The sequence below is a fragment of the Megascapheus bottae genome, chromosome 27 (assembly GCF_031878675.1).
Source record: "Megascapheus bottae isolate mThoBot1 chromosome 27, mThoBot2.hap1, whole genome shotgun sequence".
NCBI classification, from domain to species: Eukaryota; Metazoa; Chordata; class Mammalia; order Rodentia; family Geomyidae; genus Megascapheus; species Megascapheus bottae.
This window is the reverse complement of record NC_143535.1, coordinates 10,961,548-10,986,669: the sequence shown is the minus strand read 5'-3', so window position 1 is coordinate 10,986,669 and position 25,122 is coordinate 10,961,548. Positions and strand designations below refer to the sequence as shown.

Below are 25,122 nucleotides of genomic sequence, written 5' to 3'. Positions count from 1 at the left end.
TTAACCAGTTCTGCCAGCACAACTTGTTGAAGAGGCTGTCTTTCTTCCATTCTATTTTTTTGGCTCCCTTGTCAAAGATTAGGTGGCCATAGGTCTGTGGTTTAATATCGGGGTCCTCAGTTCTATTCCATTGGTCTTCAGGCATGTTCCTGTGCCAGTACCAAGCTGTTTTGATAATTATAGCTCTGTAATAGAGTCTAAAGTTTGGAATTGAAATTCCTCCGGCGCTGTTCTTTCTGCTAAGTGTTTTTGCTATACGGGGTCTTTTATTATTCCATATGAAATTTTGGATTGCCTCTTCTATTTCTTTAAAGAATGACATTGGGATATTGATGGGTATTGCATTGAATTTGTAGATAGCTCTTGGCAAGTATGGTTTATACTATGACAGAATATGGAGTCGCTAAATATATTGCTTTATATTGGTTTTTTTTTTGGTGTCATTTGAGACGGGATTTTGATATTCAGTCTCTTCTCCATTGAAAAATCAAATACTGCTCATTGTAAAGAGACTACTACCTGTTCCAGTGATATCTGTCTGACTTGACAAAAGATATATCATTTATATGACTAGATGCCCAGTAACATATAGCCCTTTGCTAAATAGAACTCTTCTTACCAGTCTGTACTTTATTGAGGTACCAAGTAGCTTTAGGTGTGACAGAGAGCATGGTGAAACATTTTCAAAACCTATTCAGGTTTAGATGTTGGTTCATTTAAATGGTTAGTATTGCCAAATACATCCAATTTAGAAAGAAATCAAATAAATGTGAAAGCTGTCTTTAATTCATTAGCGAAGTGAAGGAAACATTGTGACTCTGAGGGTTAGTTGTCACAGGAAATTAAATGGAAATGAAAAAGTTAATAATCTTAAATTGGTTTTGCTGTTCATACTGACTTTTGAATGTGACAGGGAACAATGACAGATGGATGTATGAAGACTTTGACCTTCACAAGGGAGCACACAGTTTCCTTGAGGATTGAATGAAAGCATAAACAAATGAGTGAGATAGTGTGTTTAATGCTGGAATTGGCCAGAAAGTGATTAATCAAAGTCATTCTCTTCTACTTAGATGATGTAAAAATGTGCTGTTTCTGTGAATTTCTCTTCTCTGTTTTCAAGTAGATTCTGCCTTTACTAACCTGTACCCAAACAGAATTTACTGTCTTTGGTTTGCTTAATGGCATTGCTGTTACCCAAACGATGCTCTCTTGGCTTTCTTAGACGTAGATCACCTTGGCCTTAATCAGTCACTGGAAGGCATTTCTTTGATTCACTTCAGTCACATTCTTACCAGAAACTTTTGGTTTTGACTCTAGAAATATCAGTTTAATAAATACATAAGTACACCGTGTTCTTCAATCTCTCTCCGTTGTAAAGTATTATCAGAATGCAATAAAAATCCAACATGGTAGATTGCTTTTTCTAGCATGAATCTTCCATATTATACATTATGCTTTATACTATAATATTAATATCCCTTCCATAAATGGGGTAGAGTACTATGTTTTTATATTACATTCTAGGCATGTTTGCCGCTAGAGGAAAAGATGCTAACATGACTTCTTAGAATATGTCACTCATCCCTCTTTGGATACCCTATACAGGGACAAAAGTCACCACAACGCTGTGAGAGAAAGCCCACTTGTACGTCAGCCTGTGGTCTCCGCTAAGCTCCCAGCTGATAGCCAGCCTCAGCTGCCAACAGAGTGGTCTTAGTGAATCCTGCAGCCCCCAGTGAAGCTGCTCACTTGATGGGGCGCCGTGGAGCAGGGATGAGCCATTCTTGCCAGATCCAGTCTAAACAGGAAAATAATGAGAAAAAGTCATTTTTCTTTCAAAAAAGTCAACTTAAATCACTAGTTTAAAAAATACAGTTGAGTTTTTTGACAAATAAATTTATGGCCTTTTCATGCTGCCGCATTTAAAATGATCATTTTTACCAGTGAACATTTTTCTACACGCTGTCTTGGACTGGAATGGAAGATGCATGTCACCACCTTCATCCTCTGGCATCTTTTTTGCTTTTTGTTACTCTGCTTTTCCTTTTTCTGGAATGGGAACCTAGAGTCTGTACTGGTTCTTGTCTAGAGCAAGTAGACATAACCTGAACATTCTTTTTGTGGAGATAGTTTTTCCATTTCTCTTGAATAAATGCTAAAGAGTGAAATTACTGGGTTCCTGGAATATTTATTAAAAAATTTAAAGGAACTGTCAAACCATTTTTCAAAGTGATTGTGACTTTTGCTTGGCTGGCAGAGTTTCATAGTTCCACCTCCCCTGAATTTCTAGCCAACTCTTTGTATTACCTTTTAAAAAATTAGTCATCATAGTGGACAGAGAGGCTTATCACATTGCTGGTTTTTTGTTGTTGTTGTTGTTTGTTTGTTTGTTTGTTTTTGCCAGTCCTGGGCTTGAGCTCAGGGCCTGAGCACTGTCCTTGGACTTTCTCAAGGCTAGAGCTCTACCACTTGAACCTCAGCACCACTTCTGGCTTTTTCCTATGTATGTGGTACCCAGGAATCGAACCCAGGTCTTTGTGCATGCTAGGCAGGCACTCTACCACTAGGCCAAACTCCTGGCCCCTGTTTTATATTTTTATATGTATCTTGATGTCTAATGGTGATGACACTCTCCTTGTGCTTATTTGCCATTTGTGTGTTGACTTGGGTGATGTGTTGATTCAAATCTTATGCTGCTTGAAAGAAATGGGTTGCTTACCTTTTTGTGGCTCATGTGGCTTGAACTCCCTGAGCTCTTCAGCTCAAGGCTACAGTCCTACCCTTGAGCTAAGCCCCACTTCCCATTTTCTGGAGGTAAATTGGAGATAAGATTTTCAGGTCCAAACAATTTTCAGGCACAAAAGTGCATGGGCTGGCTCTGAATCTTGATCCTCAGATCTCAGCATCCTGAGTAGTTAGGATTACAGGCATGAGCCACTGCCTGGCTTGCTTTCCTTTTTAATTATATGATTTAAAGATTATTTAAATATCTAAATGGAGTACAGATTTTCCAAGGCATCAAGCAGTTTTTAAAAAAATCAATTTCTCCAATTCTGTGTTTTCCTCTCACTGTTCTTTTTTTTTTTTTTTTTAATGGTGTCCTTTAAGCACTCAGTTTTACAATTTGACAAAAGTCAGTCTATCAATGTTCTATTTTATGGCTCAGATCTTTGTTATTCTTCTTTGTCCTCTACTCAAAGATGTTTCTCTTGTGTTTTCTTCTCAAAGCTTCCTATTTTTCAACTCTTACATTTAGGCCTACGTCCAATTTTGAGAAGTCTTTCTCCTAAGCTGCAATAGTGATGAATGGCAAGGAATCTACACCAAAATATAACAAATAAATGATTTCTATTACCAAAAGACCCATTCTAGGAGACAGAACTCTGTCAAGTAAATAGAGCTTGTCTAGTATATTGAACATGTGAGCAGAGTTTTTTATTTATAAAACCTTTCAGAGTCGAATTTACTGTTCAATTTGCAAGGAGAAGTATCTTTTTCATAGCAGGTAAAATTATGGAGCGTTCAGATACTCTCATTGGCCCATGGCAAGTGGATATTTGCTGAACATTGGAGAACCTTTTTCAAATGAGGAACGGCATAAATAAATACATTCTTTGGTTCCTGATAGATGTCCTTGAGCCTGAAGAGGAATTGAGAGGGCTTCATTTTGTACTTCTTGTGCTTGTCACTGTATCTGCTTGTTTATCCATTCCTCATTAATGAGCTTAAGGGAATAGAATGTGTAAGCTCTTCTTCCTTGTAGTCTCTTACCTTTAAAATTTTTTCTAATATTTCTTTACTCACGTTTTTTTTCACTCCCATCTTTTTTAATGCATTGCTGACATACTTCATATTGATTATGTAACTTAGCATTTCAATTATTTCTTTGTTCCCTCCTCCACCCACGTTTAAGGCTTACTATGTAAAAGATAAGGCTTACTGTACAAAAGACTTTAAACTCTCAGAAGAACCCTGGTCTTTAATAAGTGTTCTTTTGGTTTCACTGGATTCAGGCATGGACTGTATCCTGAATTATTCACCATTTCAATATCATTGAGTTTTTATTTTTTTAGTTGTTACTAATATTTTGTGTGCCATTTCTAGAGCTGAATTCAGGGCCTGGACATTGTCCCCAAGCTCTTTTGTTTGAGTCTAGTGCTTTACTACTCAGCACCATAGCTCTGTTTCTGGTTTTCTAGTGGTTAATTGGAGTTAAGAGTTTCATGCATGAGCCTTGCTGACTGGGATGGGTTTTTTTTTTTTTTTTTTGGCCAGTCCTGGGGCTTGAACTCAGGGCTTGAGCACCATCCTTGGGCTCTTTCAAGGCTGGAGCTCTACCGCTTGAGCTACAGCACCACTTCTGGCTTTTTCTTTGTATGTGGTACTGAGGAATTGAACCCAGCTCTTTGTGTATGCTTGGCAAGCATTGTACCGCTAGGCCAACTCCCTGCCCTGGGCTGACTTTGAACTGCAATCCTCATTAGCCTCCTGAGTAGCTAGGATTACAAGCATGAGCCACTAGTACCTGGCAAGAATTCTTTTCTTTTTAAGGTTGAATATCAAATTTCCTTTAAGAGCAGTTTTTTTTTTTGTTTGTTTGTTTTCCCTTTTTTGTGCTCGTTCTGGGCCTTGAACTCTGGGCCTGGTATTGTCCTTCAGCTTCTTTTGCTCAAGGCTCTACCACTTGAGCCAGATCTTCACTTCTGGTTTTATTTTACAGGGGAAGAGGATAGTTTATTGGAAATAAGAGTCTCACAGACCATTTTGCCTGGTGGCTTTGAACCATGATCCTCAGACCTCAATCTCCTAAGCTACCAAGTGGCATAACTATCAGTTCCCAGTAAGCAGCGTGTGTGTGTGTGTGTGTGTGTGTGTGTGTGTGTGTGTGTGTGTGTGTTAATGAGAAGGCTGTACATGTTAGAATATTAGATTTTGGAGAAGAAAAAGAAAAAGGGATTTAAGCCTTTTGAAGTTTTTACTTTCTATACTTTGTATTTCATAGGAATCTTTTTTTTTTTTTTTTTCTGTGGGTCATGGGACTTCTGAGCCTGGTCACTGTCCCTGAGCTCTTTAGCTCAAGGCTACCACTCCACTCCTGGGCCTAGGTGTTGTCTCTGAGCTCCTCTGCTCAAGGCTTCTGCCCTACCCTTTGAGCCACAGCGCCCCTTCCAGTTTTCTAGTGATTAATTGGAAATAAGTGTCTCATGGACTTTAGTGCCTGGGCTGGCTGAGAACCATGATCCTCAGATCTCAGCCTCTTCAGTAGCTAGGATTACAGGCATGAGCCACATCCCCCAGCTGATAATGTACTTTTATAAAAGGCTTGTTAAAACTGTAATGATGCCATCTTTTCTTGACTCCTGATAACGTGTTAACTCCTAATAATCTGGTAAGGTTTTTTTTTTTTTTTTTTTTTTTTTTTTTGCCAGTCCTGGGCTTGAGCTCATGGCCTGAGCACTGTCCTTGGACTTTCTCAAGGCTAGAGCTCTACCACTTGAGCCTCAGCACCACTTCCGGCCTTTTTCTATGTATGTGGTACCGAGGAATCAAACCCAGGTCTTCATGCATGCTAGGCAAGCACTTTAACCACTAGGCCAAACTCCCGGCCCCTCTGGTAAGGTTTTTTGAGAGTTAAACAAATGGTCAGAGATGTGATGACATAGTTTTTTTTGTCTCTCTCTCTCTATATACATATATATATATATATATATATATATATACACACACACACACACACACACACATATACATATGACATGACTTATACTCAATTTGGATAGAATGTTTATTTTATAATTACATATCCTGAGAGGGTCAGGCCTTAGCCTTTGTGTAGTGGGATTAACACAAGAATTTAAGAAATGTATACATTTTTTTGAATTAGCCTACATTGATAATACAAAGGGGTTTCTTCATGATAATTCCATATATACATGCAGTATATTTGGAACTTGTTTATCCTCCATTCTTTCTCTCCCTCCTTTTTGCTTTTTCAGTGTTTGGTGGGTTTCATTGTGTGGTTTTGTGTGTATGTGTATGTGTGACATTTGTGTGTGATATGCATGTGTGACATACTTGGATTCTTTTTTTACCCTTTCAGCATCCTTTCATTCCTCTTTTCTCTCCTCCTGCTGATATCTTCCCAGACAATACTTCTTTTATAGTAAGGTAATAAGGTGCTATTATCATTTTGTGAAAATTTGAGACATCTTGTACCAGACTTATTGTTAGTTAATGGACAACTATAGGGAAAATTTTGTGAGATGAGGCTCATGTCTAAGTTTATTGAGCAAAAAATAGGTTTGAACCACTTATTTGAGTATTGTTGTTTTTGTAATATTTATGATTCTACATTTCTCTTCATTTAGTTGATGGTTTTCACTTTACATTATACTTACCCTTTCAGCATCTGATCTGGTAATTGGTTTGTACTTATTTTCCCCATTCTTTTTGCATTGCTCTCTGTACAGTCTATAGAGATTTTTTTTTTTTTGCCAGTCTTGGGGCTTGAACTCAGGGCCTGGGCATTGTTCTTGAGCTTTCTCAAGGCTAGCGCTCTACCATGTGAGCCACAGCACCACTTCCAGCTTTTTCTGTGTATGTGGTACCGAGGAATTGAACCCAGGGCTTTGTGCATGCTAGGTACTCTACAACCAGGCTGCACTCCTGACCACATGCTTTGGTTGTTTTTGATATGCTGTTTTGACAGGTGTATACTGATGTTCATAACTGGTAACATTTGAAGTAGGCAGCAGCCTGGACTGTACTTAGGTACCACTTCCCATGTTGTCACACTCAGGAGGATGATAGAGTCCTGCCTGCACAGAGGAGACCTGTATAGTAGTTCTCAGATTATGCACTAGGATGTCAGAATGGCTGTTATGAATGGGGTGTCATAATGTGATTTCCTTCTCACTTTGTTGAGAGAATTTTTAGATCAAAGCTTTCTAACAGTAATTACGATAAAACAAAAGAATTTGTCTTCATCTTCACTTACTCGTCTACCCTGTGAAGAGAAATGACATATTTGGTAAAGAATCTGCCATGGAATCAGCAAGTAGGATTGTATTCTGTTAACTTGCTTTTCTCTCTTCCTTAAAGCGTGAGCTAAGTGTATGCTAAGTATTTAGAAACATGTTTGCAAAGTGTCTGAACTTGTGAAATTGTTAAACTATTTCAAGATTGGAAGTAGCTTGGTGTTTGTAGAGAAAATTCTGCTAGATTAAATGTCAGAAGACCTATGAATCTTGAATATGTTGTTTTCTCTTCATGAGCAAATTTCTTTCTTTCCCAACTCTAATTTTCTCATAAACCCACTTTTGAAAATCAGAATATAAAGTAAGTTTATAAATGGAAATATATAAAGGTATGGTGTAGTAGTGTTATGGTATTATTAAATCAGTTTCCATTTTCTTTTCCATGAAAAACTTTATACCCATAGTGTTCCGAATATTAAGTTTCCAGAATAGATCATATTATTAAAAAAATCTCCTTATACAAATACATATAGTTTTATTAAGAAAAATAGCAACAAATACAAATCTGAGATGGACATCTTGCCTTTCTGACAACTTAACTATACAAATCAGCCCTTAAGTCTAATGAGTTTTTCCAAAGGTATTCAAGTAGCTCATAATAGTGACTATTTTTTAGTCTACTGTAGGTTTTTGGTCTTTATTAGGAACTTTTGACACCTGTCATCCTAAATTTAAAAGTAATGAGGCGAACTCTGACTTTTGTAATATCATAACTCCAGACATAAGTGGAGAATGAATTGCATTTTAATAGAATTCCTATAGGTTCAACTGTTTACTTTATTTCATTAAAACTATGTCTTCAAAATTAGTTTGAAATAAATCACTTATATAGGACCATTGAGTTATTTAATGTTTCACTTGTTAACGAGTCAGCCAAATCTTTCAGAGTACTATATAATTTAAATAATTAAAGTGTTTAGAAAAGAACCAGTCTGGAATATGTTGTGACTAGTACTGCAAATGGTAGTATGTAAACTTGGAAGTGGCCACAGTAAATACCAAAGATTTGTTGTATGTTCTGATATACTCTTTCCTCTCCTCCCCTCTCTTCTTTTCTGGGTTACTGCTTCTAGGTTTGACTCTGAAGCATTATTATGGGAATAATATTTATGAGATGAATAGTAATTACTTTGCATTCTGCTGGTATCTGTTAAAGAAACTTTAGAAATTCCAGTGCTCAGGCCCTGAGTTCAAGCCTCAAGACTGGCAAAAAAAAAAAAAAATTAAATTCTGCAAGTTTCCTAACATAGGTTTCATTTACTTTTATATTTATTTATTTATTTTTTGGTGAGTCATGGGGCTTGAACTCAGCATGGGCATTCCCTGAGCTCTTCAGCTCACGGCTACCTACCACCCTACCCTTGAGCCTAGTCCAATTTCCCATTTTCTAAGAGGTTAATTGGAGATAAGAGTCTCAAGTCCTTTTGTGCCTGGGTTAGCTTTGAACCTTGATCCTCAGATCTTAGCCTACTGAGTAGCTAGGATTGCAAGTGTGAGCCACTGCGCCAGCTCATTTATTTTCTTGATCTAGAGTTGACATGTTGGAGTCTGTTACAGGGAAAATACAATTTGATGGAATGATGCAAAGTTTGTATTATGCATCACTACTCATGAGAAGAATTTGTTTTTACTGCATTTTTTCCTCTCCCTTGTTTCCTCCTTTCTTGTGACTAGTGCTTTCTATTGTCTCCTTTAATCATTATAACTGTCTTAACTTTGCACAACTGTCCTTTTCCCTGTCTTGTTCTGTACAGGTTATTGTTTGGCTCATAGTCATCCTGGAAGCTTGTCCCTGAACTCTTTTTTTTTTTTTTTTGCCAGTCCTGGGGCTTGAGCTCAGGTTCTGAGCATTGTCCTTGGACTTTCTCAAGGCTATGGCTCAATCACTTGAGCCACAGCACCACTTCTGGCTTTTTTCTATGTATTTGGTACCAAGGAATTGAACCTGGGTCTTTGTGCATGCTAGGCAAGCACTCTACCACTAGGCCACACTCCCAGCCCCGTCCCTGAACTCTTATTATCTCTCCCACCCCCAGCTTTTAGCTTATCACTCTACCACTTGAGCCATAGCACCACTTCTGGTTTTCTTGTGGTTAATTGGAGTCAAGAGTCTTATAGACTTTTGTGCCTGGCTGGCTTTGAACCACAATTCCCAGATCTCAGCCTCCTGAGTAGGTTGAATTACAGGTGTGAGCCACCAGCACCTGGCCTTTTTTTTTTTTTTTTTTTTTTTTTAATGTGCTAGTATAGACAAAGGTTAATAATGCGGGGCCGGGAGTTTGACCTAGCGTTCTTGCCAAGCATGCACGAAGACCCAGCATGCATGACCTAGAGTTCTTGCCAAGCATGCACGAAGACCCAGGTTTGATTCCTCGGTACCACATACATAGAAAAAAGCTGGAAGTGGTGCTGAGGCTCAAGTGGTAGAGCTCTAGCCTTGAGAAAGTCCAAGGACAGTGCTAGGTCCTGAGCTCAAACCCAGGACAGGCAAAAAAAAAAACCAAAAAAAAAAAAAAGGTTAATAATGGATCTTGGCTAAAACATTTAGAATGGGATTTTTGACCAGTACCAATACCCTTTTGTGTTGGAGATGACATGTTTACTAGTATTGTTATATTTTGTTTGGCAGACTTGTGTTTAGATCCTGATTCTGTCCCTTAAGGCTGAATAATTAAATGATAGTGAAATAATTAAAAGATAAATAAAATAATCTCTAAGGTTCAGGAATTACCTCAAAAGGATAGTTGGGATAAGTAAATAAACTGTAGAATATATAGCCTGGCACTTGACACACGGCATCTGTAATCTGCTATGGTTCTACAGAGTTTAGTAACCTCTTCATTTGTCAGCTAAGTAGGATCTAGATTGATGCTTGTCACCAGCACTTAGGACATTGCACAGGGTTATAGGCATGAACTTTACTGGGAAAAAGAGAGAAATTGGGTATCCAATTGGATACAGCATAGATTTTCACACTAGTTGAAGTATACCTGTTATTTCTTCTTTTTTTTTTTGCCAGTCCTGGGCTTGAGCTCAGGGCCTGAGCACTGTCCTTGGACTTTCTCAAGGCTAGAGCTCTACCACTTGAGCCTCAGCACCACTTCTGGCTTTTTTCTATGTATGTGGTACCAAGTAATCGAACCCGGGTCTTCATGCATGCTAGGCAAGCACTTTAACCACTAGGCCAAACTCCCAGCCCTATTTCTTCTTTTTTATAGAACAAGTGGAAGATCAATGTTATTCATGTGTAATTAACCACACAGGCCACTTGGGTACTAGACATGGTTGTGGGTTCCTGCAGTTATGTGAGAAATCTAGTTATGCTGTTGTGGGGAAGACATGGTTCTGTCTGATAATGGTTGTGTCATATCCTGCATGGAGAAGGACATGAAAAAGTGATTATTCAGTTGGGTTTACTCACTGTCCAGGTAATAGTAGACTGTTTCCTGAGGTCATTTTTAGACAGTTGTACTTTTCAAAATCACAATATTGTCCAGAGCCATTGAATTCATATATGAAATACTGTATTTATTTCTGTGTTACTTAGGGAAGTTGACATTAAAATAGATAAAATGGAATGGTTTTCAGACCTTGAATATTTTAAGAGAAAATTGATCATGATTAGCCCAGGCTCAACTCAGCTCAATAACTATTGATTTAGAGTGTAGATACTTGTAGGGAACTAAAAGGTAATAAATAAGACACAGTTTTTAACCCTTAGAGTTGATGTCTAGATGGATGAAATAGAAGAACCTCTTAAAATACAAGAAATAATATAATAAACATAACTGAAGGATAAGAAAAGTGTTGAATCTTATAAATCTCCTTTTTGGGGAAGAATTTCAAATTTGTTGACAGCTCCTAAATGAGACATTATGTAGGAATAGCAAAAGGGGGAGTAAATTTTTTTGTGTGTGTACTAGTTCTGGGGCTTGAACTCAGGGCCTGAGCACTGTCCTTGGGCTTTCCTCAAGGCTAGTGCTCTACCTCTTGAGCCACAGCACTACTTCTGGCTTTTTTTTTTCCTGTGTACATGGTACCGAGGAATCGAACCCGGGTCTTCGTGCATGCTAAGCAAGCACTCTACCAGTAAGCCTACCTCCTGGCCCTGAGAATAATTTTCTTTTTTTAAATAGACTGGTAATACAGAATTTGGGGACTAGGAAAATTTTCATGTAAATTCTTTGAGGATTGTATTTTTTAAGTAGATCTTGGTGGCAGTTGTATTTCCTCAAAATACTATATTTTAGTGTGACTAATTTACTAACAAACTAGTAAAGGTTCTTCTAAGGTAGGAGAAAAACTAATTGAATACAAAGCTGTCAACAGCTTCCAAATATTGTCAGACTTTTAAGAATAATTAAGTGCTATGGGAGACATATGGAAATTACATTATTTGCTGCAGGCTCAGCGTATAATTGATGATAGAGAAACACAAGAATGCATTGAAGGATGTCATCCTTTTCATTTCTTCCTTATATAAATACTATGCTTTGGGAAGTCAATAAAAACTCCAAAAAACAAAAAGGCTAGAATCATAGATTCCAGTCCTGGGCTTGGACTCAGGGTCTGAGCACTCTCCTTGGACTTTCTCAAGGCTAGCACTCTACCACTTGAGCCTCAGCACCACTTCCAGCTTTTTTCTATGTATGTGGTACTGAGGAATCGAACCCTGGTCTTTGTGCATGCTAGACAAGCACTCTATCATAGGCCAAACTCCCAGCCCCATCATATATTTTTTATTGTAATTAGTAGAGGGGTTATAGTCACCAGATAGAAGGTGTATTACTTTACAAACATTGATACCCTTTCTCATGTCTTGGTCCCCATTTCCTTCCCCTCACCCCCATCCTTCATCTTGTTTTCCCCCCTTCCCTATCCTATTTCAAATAACCAAATGTTTTTGTAAAGAATTCTTTACAAAAAAAATCTGCTATTGACCAGCTCTTAGCATTTAATTTTTTTTTTTGAGATCTTAGTATTAGTTCTTAGGTAGGAAAAGATTCTCAAGCTGGGTGCAGTGACTTCTGCCTGTAATCTTAGCTACTCAGTAGGCTGAGATCTGAGGATCATAGTTCAAAGTCAGCCCTGACACTAAAGTCCTAAAGTCCACGAGACTCTTATCTCCAATTATCTACCTAAAAAAGTTCTGTGGCTCAAGGGGTATGTTGGTGGCCTTGAGCTGAAGAGATCATGGACAATGGCCAGGACCCAAGTTCCATGACTGACATATACAGAAAAGAAAAGAAAAGACAAGAAAAGAAAAGAAAAAAGATTCTCAGAGGAAGGTCCAATATTGAGATGTTCCCATTTAAAATACTATGGTGTCAAGGAAGAATACAAAGTAGTTTCTGCCCCTAACTTTGCTGATACAAACTACATGATACTAAATTCTCTCTTAACTTCTCAAGGTATTATGTGTGTGTGTGCACGTGTGTGTGATAGTATATTTTGTTACAATGGTTTTTCATTTGGTGCTTTCTGCTTAGCTAACATTTGTCAGCTCCAACTCCATGTTAGAGCTTAGAAACTTTGTCACACACAGTACTTGTGTACTGTGTGTACATGGCTTGGCCATGTTTCTGTTCATTTAAGATGCATTCTGTATATGCCTGTGTTTTTAAAATGTCAGCCATTATAGACAAATGTCAGATATGGGAATTATAGATAACTATTAGAAGTGATTGCCTCATCTCTGGGCTCTGAGACAACTGTTCCAATGCCTCTTAATTTTTTTTTTTGGCCAGTCCTGGGGCTTGAACTCAGGGCTTGAGCGCTTTCCTTGGGTTTTCTCAAGGCTCTACCACTTGAGCTGCAGCACTATTTTTCTTTGTGTGTGGTACTAAGGAATTGAATCCCGGTCTTCGTCCATGCTAGGCAAGCACTCTACCTCTAGGCCAAATTCCCAGCCCAGACACCTCTTAAATGTTTTAAAAAATCATGTCAAAAGCAACTGGCTAATAACAGCTCAAGGCTTGCGCCACAGTGTCACCTCTCGTTTTCTGGTGGTTAATTGGAGATATGAGTCTCATAGGCCAGCTTTGAACAGAGATCCTCAGATCTCAGCCTCCTGAGTACCTAGGATAACAGATGTGAGCCATCAGTGTCCAGCTTAGTGTACAGTTCTTTATAAAGGATTTAAGTTTCTTGCTGATTTTTTTTTGTATGTAGTTTATGAAATCCTTCTAGAAGGATTCCAGAAGTTGTAGGAGTCAACAGAATAGCCAATTTGGACACAAGTTAGAAATGAAGTCAATATTGTCATTTTTTTAAAACCTTAAAAGAGGCAAAAGTGTATCAGGCTCTGTTTTTCTAAATTGCTTCCAGCCACCTGCTTCCTAATATAGAAATATTTATTAAAAGTGGCAGGTAAAAAATTAGATTCCTAAGGCAAAATATGACTGGTTCCATAATTGTGTTAAAGAATAGAAACTGAGATTTTTGTCCCTGCAGTAGCTCTGTTTTTTTTTTTTTTTTGTAGGGACATGATATGTAGCAAATACATAGTTACAGCCAGCAAATCAGAACACTATAGAGCCTAAGCAACTGCTAGAGAAAAACGAGATTCTAGTGTGTGAGAGACTCAGCTGCAAGGTGCTGTGAGGTGGAAGAGATCCAGAGTGACATTTATTGAGGATGGCTTTGAGGATGGTAGAAGCAGGGCCAATGAGCTCCTATAATTTAGGTCACGTGGAGGAACCTAAATGATGGTGAGGACAAAGTGCCTTCTTCCAATCTGGATTTTACCTTGTTTATATTTTTGAAGATATGAGGCACATTCTTGGGTCCATTAAAAAGCACTAAGGTCTTATCATAAATGTCCTCATACCTTTCTGTTTTTGTGTACATAAAGTATGCTGGGAAATTATTTTGGAACAGACAGGCCAGTGTTACAACTAGAAACTACATTGGAGATATATTTAAAAGTTATTTTTTGGTGTGTGTCAGTCATAGAGCATGAATTCAGGGCCTGGACATGGTCTCTGACCCCTGCTGCTCAAGGTTAGCGCTCTACCGCTTTAAGCCATAGCTCCACTTCTGATTTTCTGGTGGTTTGTTGGAAATAAGAGTCTCATAGACTTTCCTTTCTCTGCTAGCTTTGAACCATGATCCTCAAAATCTCACCCTCTTAAGTAGCTAGGTTGCAGATGTGAGCCACCAGTGCCCAGCTAAAAGTTACTTCTTTTTTACACATTAATTTGTTAAGATAGCAGGTATACAAACTTAAAAAGATAATTTATTAGGTTAAAAAGTTTCTGGCTAACACTTGTAATCCAAGCGACTCAGGAGGCTGATATGTGAGAATAGTGGTTTGAAGTTAACTGTAGCAGGAAGTCTGTGAGATTCTTATTTGCAGACAGCCACCAGAAAGCCTGAAGTGGAATTGTCATTCAAGTGGTACAGCACTAGTCCTGAACAAAAAAAGCTTAGGAACAGCATCCAGGCCATGAGTTCAAGCCCTAGGCCCAGCACAAGAAAAAAGAAAGAAAAGAAAGGCAGTTTCTGGAAAGTACTACAAGATAAGTCTTTGTGCTTAGGCACTAAAAATCTTACAAGAGGAGTCCAATAATTGAGAACATGGTGTAGAAGTTTCTGTTAGGAATGCCAACAGAGCCATTGCCTTATTCTCCTTAATGTAGAGGAAGGAAGCCGGGTGTCATGGCTGATACCTATAATCCTAGCTACTCAGGAGGCTGATTCTCAGGAGGTCTGAGGATTAAGGTTCAAAGCCAGCCTGGGCACTAAAGAATGTAAGACTCTTATCTCCAGTTAGTCACTAGAAAACGGGAAGTGTGGCTTTGGCTCCAGGGATAGGGTGGTAGCCTTGAGCTGAAGAGCTCAGGGACAGGGCCCAGGCCCAGAGTCCAAGCCCCATGACCCATAAAAAAAAAAAGGAAGGAAGCTGAGTTTGTTGTATGTCTGTGCATTGTAGGGGACAGTGTGAGAAAGTTACCTGATTTTTCATTCATGCTAACCTTTTAAAGATTATTTAAAAGTGAATCATGAATGTTTTATAATAAATACTTTCTCATTGTTACTCAATAACTGTAATATTTATTAAGTATTTTTACCAAATGACAAATTATATGGCCTCACTAACCATATAGGGATAGACAAATTAGTATTCACTGTGCTTTGCTTTACAATATAGTCAGGATTAATCATAGTGGGATAAAGGATTTACTAATTGTGAAATGTAGGCACATATATTATTTTGTGCTTAGAATAAATATAATACAAAATAAAGTTTTGTAATATAAAATTTAGAAGGATTTCTAGGCGGTCTTCTAGATATGTGTATAATCCATAAAGTATCTGTGTAATGTAACGAGTTTTTTTTTATTGCAACGTCATAGTTGCTGTGATAGTTTCCATACTAGAAGTAGATTTGGAGCCTTATAATTTGAAAAGCACATTGAATATTTAAAATTTATGCTTGGATGTGAAAACAGTTATTTTTGGAGTTAAAGTATACTTCAAAATAAAGTCTAAAAGTCAACTTAAAATAATTTTTTTTTAACAATACTGAACTCTTGTACTTGCTAGGTAGACATTTTACTCACTATGCCCCCAGAACTCTTTTTAGTATTTGAATGGAGTCGCACAGTTATTTCCAGGGCAGCCTTGGTTGTGATCCTTCCATTGATGCTTCCTGTGAGCAGAGGTAATGGGCATACTATCATGAGGTCTTGCTTTTTGCTCAGACTAGCTTCAAACTACTTCCCAATCTCTTCCTCCTGAGTAGGTAGTGTTATAGGCATCAGTCACCCTACCCAGCTATGAAAAAAATTTAAAAATTAATGATCTGAAAAAGTTGAAACCTATAAATGTTTCTCAAATTAGCAGTTCTTATATACATTCCCCCTGCATTGGTAGAACTGTGAAAAAGAAGTACCAAGTCAAAGGAGGACTGTTCACTCTTCTAAGGCAGTTTGAATAGAAATCCTATGAGGATTATAGATTATAAGCAACCCTAAACACTGGTTAAAATCATGCAACACTGAACAATTGCTGAATTAATCTGAGCTTCCAGTTTTAATTTAAAAGTAATCAGTAGGGATAAGATTTGACTTTGCTACGTGTAAAAAAAGAAGCTATGCATAATGTATTTACTTATTCTTCCTTCCAGAACTATTTATTGAATGTGTTTATATATGCTATCCTCTCTGTAATGCACTGGAAATACAAATACAGTGCAGATGGTTTTATCCTTCTTGGAGATTCTAGTCTATGACAGGAGGAGCAAAACAAGAAAATAAGTTATTGCAGTCAATTCACTCTTAATGGAACCTATCTAAAAGTGAAAAAAAAAAGGAAAAAAAATAAACTATGGAGAAGACTTTAGAGGTGATCTGTTATAGTCTCAGGAGCTCATGTCAAAGATGAGGGCATTCCTAACTAAATGCTATTTCTCAAAGTCTGGACATATTAAACTACAAATATTTTCACTGCCTAAAATAGTCAGGACCTAATCTAACTTATTCATAATTTTTTTTTTTTAACAGTCCTGGGCTTGAGCTCAGGGCCTGAGCACTGTCCTTGGACTTTCTCAAGGTTAGAGCTCTACCACTTGAGCCTCAGCACCACTTATGATAGGCATAGAATGTTGTTTCAAGATCTGATTTCTTTGGACTTTCTAATTCTATCTTGGATCTTTTTGTGAGTTCTGCTTTTCATCTAAAGTATTATGGCTTTCTTTCCCATTGATTTTATTTGGAATCTTCTTATAGCCCCTGTTAACCAATACTGCCTTTGTGATGCTTTGTGACTGATAGTAAAGGTGGTAGTTCTTTTATTTTCCAAGTTCCTTGAAACAACATTCTATGCCTATCGTAAGACCTTGAAGATGATTTGATGCTTTATCAGTTTTGTGTTTTATATTTTTCTCTTAGCCTTTAAATAGAAGCAAAAAGTACATTTTGAAATTTTGTGTTTGCAAATTTTGGCTGCTACAAATTTTATTCTTGCACAAATAATGTAGTCATGTAGTCACATATAACTCCCCCAACAATAGATATATTTATTTTTTATGCCTTACTGAATAGATCCTTTATATCCAAGAGCTATTGTTAAAAGTACTAAAGAAAATAATAAAACATGCCTTGTACGAAGTTAAATTTATTCCTAAGAAATCTTACAGTTGGAAAATTATTTGTAGAGCACAGCACAGACTAAGAAAGCATTTTAAGAAGTAATATTAAAATCTGGCAAAAGCCAAAATACAAGAAGATAGGAAAAAAATTACCTTGTGTCACGAAAAGTCTGAACATAAATGATGAATCGCAGCATATTTAATGAATGAAGAAATTTTGCAAATGAATGACTTTTAGAAATAGTACCACAGAATATAGATCATACCTAGAAAATGATGCCTTTGAGTAGATGGTCTCTCAGAAAAAGATACAAATTAATTTAGAACTTCCTTGAATTTTTTATTCTACCTGCTTGACTGACAAACACAAAGCATACTACTTTTCCTGGAATAAAAAGTGTGGAGAATCAATTTCCACTTGAAATTTTGGTGGGAATATAACTTTTCATAACCTCTTTATAGGGTTAGTTGGAAATACCTTTCAAAATCATTTAATGTTTTTGTGTTGGCTCTAGGCCTTGAACTGAGGATCAGAGCACTGTCCCTGAGCTTTTCTGTTCAAGGATAGTACTCTCCCACTTGAGCCACAGCTCTACTGTTTTTTTGTTTTGTTTTGAGTAGTTAGAGATTTGCCTGCCCAGGCTGCTTTGGAACTGTGATCCTGAGGTCTTAGCCCCCTGAGCAGCTAGGATTACAGGGATGAGCCACAGGTGCCTGGCTCTTCTTTTTTTCCCCTCTTAAGATGAATAGTATTTATTACTTTTCTTTCACAATTAATGTAATATCGGGAATGACATTTAGGTTTAAGTACATGATGTGTGATATTTATGTCTTACATCATTAAAATCAGTAATACCAGAAATATAAATATATGTTTCTAAATTAGTATATAGAATAAGGAAATAAACCTAAAATATATGTGTGTATTTATATATATATGATTTTATCAATATCTACATCTATATAATAGTGTGCTATATAGGGAAATAATTTCTTTTGAATTTGAATCAGCTAAAATATTGAGCACTGTACAGGCAGCCACTAAAATCATTTTATTGACCAGCTCTTTAAATTTTTAAATGTTATCATTAGCAAAATAAAAAAAGAATGTTGGACAAATCAAGTTGTAATATATCCATCCCCAAAGAGGAAGGAAGTTTTAGTACCTTGGATTTTTCTAGATTTATTATGAAGATTAAACATTCTGAGTGCAAAATATTCAAGGTGCCTGCCTCTTTTAAAATTTAAATATCATGCTTTTGGAGTCTTTTCTCTTTCACAAAATGATGCTACATGTGTATATGAATATGCATGAACAAGGCATTACAAGGGATAGCTTTTCTAATAACTTTATTTTTCATATATATTTGAAAAATCTCTGAGGCGAGGACACTTCTTGGAGGGAAACTGAGTTTGCTAAACAGGCCAAGAGAAATATTTTCAAAGTGAACATCCTTTGAAGAATACATGTGCATGTGTTACCTACAAAAATTAACATTTAATAAGTAGCACTGGCCAACAAACACACTAAGAGACATTCAATACCATTATCCAATGTGACATTCAGATTTCATCTTGTCTCAGACAGAATTCCATCCCTCCCTCCCTCTTTCCTTTTTTTCTTTCCTTTTTTCCTTCCTTCCTTCCTTCCTTCCTTCCTTCCTTCCTTCCTTCCTTCCTTCCTTCCTTCCTTCCTCCCTCCCTCCCTCCCTCCCTCTCTCCCTCCCTCCCTCCCTTCCTTCCCCTCTCTCTCCTTCCCTCCCCCTCTGTTATGGGGCTTTAACTTTGGGCCTGGGGACTGTCTCTGAGCTCTTCAGCTCAAGTCTAGCACTCCAACATTGAGTAACACTGCCACTTCTGGTTTAAACACTCTTCTCTCTCCCTCCCTCCCTCTCCCTCCCTCCTCTATCAGGGATCTGAACTCTAAGCCTGGGCTCTGTCTCTCAGCTCTTCAGCTCAAGGATAGCACTTTACTACGTTGAGCTATAGCATCACTTCCTCAGCCAGAATTTCTGTACTCAAGAAAATAAACAACAACAGGTTCCATTATGGTAAAGAATGTCTGTAATTCCAGTTTGGGAGGTGGAGATTGGAAAGTTTGCAGCTTGAGGCTATCCCATGCAAAAATCAACAAGACTTCCTCTTTAATAAGTCAGGAGTGATGGCGCATGTCTATAATCTCAGCTACACAGTGGGTGTATGTTGGAGGATTGCAGTCCAAAGCCAGCCTGAGCCATGAGTATCAAGAATGTCATCAGTTATTATGTCTAGTAGCTTAATTTTGTTGCTTCTCACTGCCAATGAATGTAGTAAGTGCATTCAATTTTGGGCTTATTATACCAGAGTTAAGTGAATATAAAGTAACTTTCTCAAATCATCTGTTTTTTGTTTATTCTCAAATAGAAGAAAGAACCTTCTAAATCCAGTGTCAAGAAAAAATTAACCAAAGTTGCTGAGGCAAAAAAAGTAATGAAGAGAAATTTTAAAGTGAATAAGAAGATAACCTTTACTGATGATGGAGAGGTAAGATGTTGTGAACACTTGATTTCTGAAATAAAAGATAGTAATTCTGAGGTTTGACCCTTCATCTAACTGGTCACTCATTATTGAGAAAATAAATGTTTCTTGAGGGCTTACCCAGCAGTTCCTCTCACTATTTCTGTGGGCATTTCATCGGCCTTGTGCTGGGGATAAAGGTTTCTCACTGTGAATTAACTCAGATACTTTCAGATGATCCTGACATAGGTGTTTTAGAACTTTCTAAATTCTGTTTTGTGGTTTGTGTGTTTTTTTTTCTTCCCCCAGGGCCTGGGTACTGTCCTTGAGCTTTCTCAAGACTAGCGCTTTACCATTCAAGCCACAGCACCACTTCCAGCTTTTACTGTGTATGTGGTACCGAGGAATTGAACCCAGGGCTTTGTGCATGCTAGGCAAGCACTCTACCACTAGGCCATGCTCCTGGTCCTATTGTGTTTGTTTTTGTGCCAGTATTATGTCCTGGACTCAGAGCCTTGTATTTCATTTTTTGTTCATTGCGAGTGCTCTACCACTGGAGCCATGCCTCCGAGCACAGTGCTTGCTTTGTAAATTTCACAGTCTGTTCATTGATTCCTGTCAATATTTTCTATTCCATTTTTCCATAAAGGAAGATATTTTGCTTACTTCTATTTCCAACATCTAGAATAGTGCTCAATGTATGTTAAATCCACAGAATAATGTATTGAGTGTTTTTTATTCTAACCATTATCACATTGTAGATTTCATTACATCATCACTTACCTAAGTGCTGTTAAGCAGTCTGTACCCAAATAACTATGCTTCATTTTTTTCTTTTTTTAAAATTTTGAAGTTACAAAGATTTGGGTGTTATTTGGGGCTGCAGAAAATAAGATGAAAGATAACAAAATCAATAGCATGCTTTAAAGTTGCTGGAAGTGGAAACCACTATTAATGATAAATAATAAATCTTTATGATAGTACTAAAAGAGAATTGAGCATGAGAGATGCAGGCTAAGCTAAAATATAGTCATATTGCCTCTGATGTTCCCTGCAAAATAAGATGAGTGCTGTTAGTGTAATGAGGTTTCTTAGTGTGCTGTTAACTGCATAGATTATACCAATTAGCTCCAGGATGATTGCAAATCTTTAACTATAAAATGTTTCGCTTATGCTTATTGCTAATAGGAGATGTTGATGGTTGTGAGCCACACTGAAACTTAGTTTGGGAGCTCAGGAAGAACTGCTTTTTGTTCAGTTTACAAAGGGTATACTTTTTTCTCTGTGATATACATTTGGACAGAGTCTGAATCACGGATGACTTTCTCTTTGTCACAAGTGATCCCTCTCACGGCTGCTTTGGGCTCAGTGATTGCTGGAATGGCCAGTCATGCAGTAATATCTTTTATCTTATTGGTTGCTAGAAGTTGAGAATACAGTAGTCCCATCTTGAGGAACAGCTGTGGTGGCTAAAAGCCTGAGAGGAGTCAGGGCCTTATGAAATAATGGGATGTTCCCATTTGCTTGTAGATCAGTTAGTGAGCTTTCAGAACAGTGGCACCTATTTAAATTCTTCTAGCAACTAATTATTTAATAAAAGAACCATTTTTTATGTAAATTGTCTATAAGCTTCAGTAGTTTTTGAGCTAGAAATTATGGAGTGAGCCCTTTACTTTTCTGGAGAGGACACAGGCATACAGAGAATAATTTATTCAGCATTTTGCAGTAGGCTATTGAAAAAGCCAGGGCTTTTCAGAGTCCCTCCCAGTTGAATGTCCTTGTCTGCCTGTCATCTCATTCCTATCTGTAAATGATACATTCAGAGTCATGTGGATTTGAGCAGCCCATGAAACCCATACTAATTTCACCTTTAGTTTTTCCAGTCCCTTTTCCTATAATATTGGCCAGTAGTGGAATACATTGATCAGTTTTAAGGCCCTGTTTACAATATCACATACTATTCTGGTGTCTGAGGATAAACAAGACATACAGCTGCTTTCAGAATTAATTCTGGTTGGAGAAACAGGAAAGCAAACTCAACATCACATCCTGATGGGCTATGTTAGGGGCATATAGAAAGATGCCTCCGTAGTCCACAGGAGGCACACACTAGACCTTTGCTGGGGTCCTGTTCTGATTGTGAGCTGAGTGATTTGAACAGGATGTTAAAAACACTGTTGGAAAGCATTTCTCTTCTACAGCCACTTTCTCCAAATAATTTTGTGAACTTGTGTCTGGCTTGCCTTAATTATGAAGTTTGTAAGAAAGTTCATGTCAAATTATAAGACAGATTTATAATGATTGCACAAGATTATGTGGTTTCTGTAAATGTTCTCTTTTTCCTACTGCATACTTACCTTTTTCTGGCTATAGTTGGTTCAGCAGTGGCCACAAGTACAGAAATCTACCACAAAGGATACAGAGGAAGAAGATGACGTTGGTGGTATCAACTTAGAGAAGGCAAAGGAAAGGCTTCAAGAAGAGGACAAATTTGACAAAGAAGAATACAGAAAGAGGATTAAGGCAAAGCATCGGGTAAGCATTCTATTTTGAATCAGTAGAGTGACATTCAGTATGTCCCTAAATGTGCCTAAATAATAATTTGCTATTTGTTAATTATGTAATTTTCTTCTCTGTTTTCTCAGACATCTATTCTGTGGATATTTTACCATGAATATTTGTTTTGTACTTTGGTGAGGGTAGTGTATAATACTTGATTCTTATGCAAATAGTGTTACTGACTTTTAAAAATAGCAATCATATACCTCTTAACACTTTGATCAATGATAAGACTGAACATAAATATAGGTGGTCCCAAATGACTTTTATCATGTAAGTGTGATGTAGCTGTCTTCATTTGTGTAAGTGTACACTCTGATGTTTGCATAATAATGAGGCCCAGAGTGTTACTGGAATTTCTGTTTTGAGGTAATTCTTGTTTCACATGTAATTGTGGAAGTAAATGCAGAGATTCTATGTTCTCTACTACTATAATTTTATCATCACAGTATTTTATATAGAAAGCTGAACAATACGTAGTCTTTTAAGATTAGTTTTTATCTAAAATTACTTTCTTGTGATTCACCCAACTTGTTGTATCAGCACTTTGTTTCTTTTAGTATTAAGTAGTACTCCACTGTAATAGTCCTAGTTCTTTTATCTTACAGTAGAAGCCCAGGGATGCTTACTAATGCATATCTATGGATCCTTTCACTACCTGCTACCTGTCACAAACCACCAAATATTGTCTTACAACAGGAGGCAAAAAATAAAAAGGTAGAAGTAATAATAGGAGAGGGTAATAATAATGAATATTGTAAATTATTCATCTTTCCAAGCAGTGTTATTGGCTTCAAAAAATTTTAAGAAGGGGATGGGAATGTGGCCTAGTGGTAGACTGCTTACGTGCCTAGGATGCACAAAGCCCTGGGTTCAATTCCTCAGTATCATATACACAGAAAAAGCTGAAAATGGTGCTGTGGCTCAAGTGGTAGAGCACTGGCCTTGAGAAAGCTCAAGTACAGTGCCCAGGCCCTGAGTTCAAGCCCCAGGACTGACAAAAATAAATAAATAAAATTTAAGGATAAAGCATTGTGCTTAGTAGTATAGTTTTAAAATTTCCTATTAATTTTCTTTTTCCACAATGTTAGGGCCAGGATGTGTCCCTGAGCTCTTCAGCTTAAGGCTACTGCCCTACCTCTTGAGACACAGTCCCACTTCCCCTTTTCTAGTGATTAATTGGGAATAAGAGTCTCAAGGTCTTTAGTGCCAGGGCTAGCTTTGAATCTCAATCCTCAAATCAGCCTCCTGAGTAGCTAGGATTATAGGCGTGAGCTTCTGTACCCAGCTTGGAATCATTTTTTTTTTTTCTTTTTTAGTAGCTATTGCCATTTAAAGTCTAAGGTAGCAGTCATAAGTAAGAGCCAGCTTACATAATTAGATGGACTTTTAGAAAGATTAGAAATATTGTCATTGAGCACAAGGGACTAATGTCATGTTGTTTCTAACTCTAAAATCTCATTATGAATAATGCTAACATATAGAAGAAAAAGACCCTCTTGTATTGTAGTTTATTGATTCTGTGTGACAAGTCTTTTTGCCATTGATAGCTTCCATTTTTACTTTTTGTTTATAGAATTTAAAAGCACATTATAGCGTTTGAAAAGTGGGTTGGTTGGACTGAGGGCTAGTAGTTGGAGGTAGATACCTGACAGGGTTAGGTGACAGATTATGTCCATTGTAATATATCCAAGGCCTACCATGTGGCCTGGTTAAAGCAGATCAGTAAATAGTCAAGGATATAAACTAATGAATGAATGTTTCCATGCCAGTTTGATTTTTCTTTCCTGTTTTCATATCCTTGTTTTAGTTGTTCCAGTTTTATAAATAAAAGACTTTTTCTTTAGTTGATAAAATGAAACTTTGTACAACAGCTAACAGATTCTAGATTTGGGTGTTCTTGAGAGGAATCTGGGTTCAGTGAGGGTTTGTTCTTAGAGAACAGGGGTTTTTAGGGCTTAAAAATTTTAAGACCATTCTTTCATGTATTTTCTTTAAGATCATTTTCTACTCTGAGAAAAAGGTGCTAGTAATACTGAAGATGTCCCCCTTTCTTATTTGATATGTGGGGCTGCTCTTCTTTACTAAATTATCAGCATTGCTTGAGAACCATTCAGACAGGTTGTTTCGATCACCTCCTGAAAAAATGAGTCGTATTTCCAAATCCACAAATTTCCAGGTATCACCAGAGAATGAAAAAGACTGAAATAAAATGTCCTGACTGCTGATGAAATTCATATTTCATAGTACTTTCATTTTCGGAAAGTAAGGACCTATATAATATGTGAGAAGCCAAAGGAAGTATAGCAGTTATGAAGGGAGTATTTTGTACCTTGAAATGTGGTTTGCTGTTTTCCGCTCCCTTGTGAATTTGATTTTTTTGTTATTGAATTTCATGCTCTTCTTATACTTAATCATTTGTAGCATGGTAGAACTAAAGATAAAATTTCACCTTTTTATGTGGCAGAAAATAGCTTTAGGTATTGGTATGCTCTTAAAAATGAAATGAAAAAACAAAGGATTTAAAACATTTGAACCATGCAAAATTAAGGTGAAGGGGACCTCAGTTACTGAATATAATAAAATGCAATTATGTGCTTCCCTCAAGTCATTGCATTCTAACCTTTTATCTTTGTCTCATCACAAACCTTGTTTTAAATTTTTTTCTATCTCAGCAGGAGAAAGTTGCTTTCCTCCCTGTATCTGTTTCCCAAGTCTTGCATTTGTTGTTGTTATGTTTTGTTCTTTTGTTCTTCAGTTTAAGAGCTTGTTTACTCTTACCTTTTTTCAAAGTACTGAGGTATCTTTTTATGATAAAGATAACTTTTTTTAATGATATCCTTCAAATGGTTTTCTCTTGTTTCACCCACGATTGAAAGAGGTTTTTTTTTCTTTCCCTTTTTCTTTTCCCTTTTTGCAAGGGCTTAACTTCAG

The 25,122-nt window shown here is 37.2% G+C and overlaps 1 protein-coding gene across 3 annotated transcripts in view; it reads left to right on the top strand.

Annotated features, from left to right (window-relative positions):
* The window catches only part of Ddx10 (DEAD-box helicase 10), a 171,975-nt gene that overhangs the window by 47,728 nt on the left and 99,125 nt on the right, over positions 1-25,122 (top strand). For all 3 annotated transcript variants that reach the window (XM_090319567.1, XM_090319566.1, XM_090319565.1), the window contains exons 14-15: positions 19,537-19,656; positions 22,003-22,164. In XM_090319567.1, coding sequence (XP_090175693.1) covers positions 19,537-19,656; positions 22,003-22,164 — 282 coding nt within the window. The remainder of the gene's footprint in view (positions 1-19,536; positions 19,657-22,002; positions 22,165-25,122) is intronic.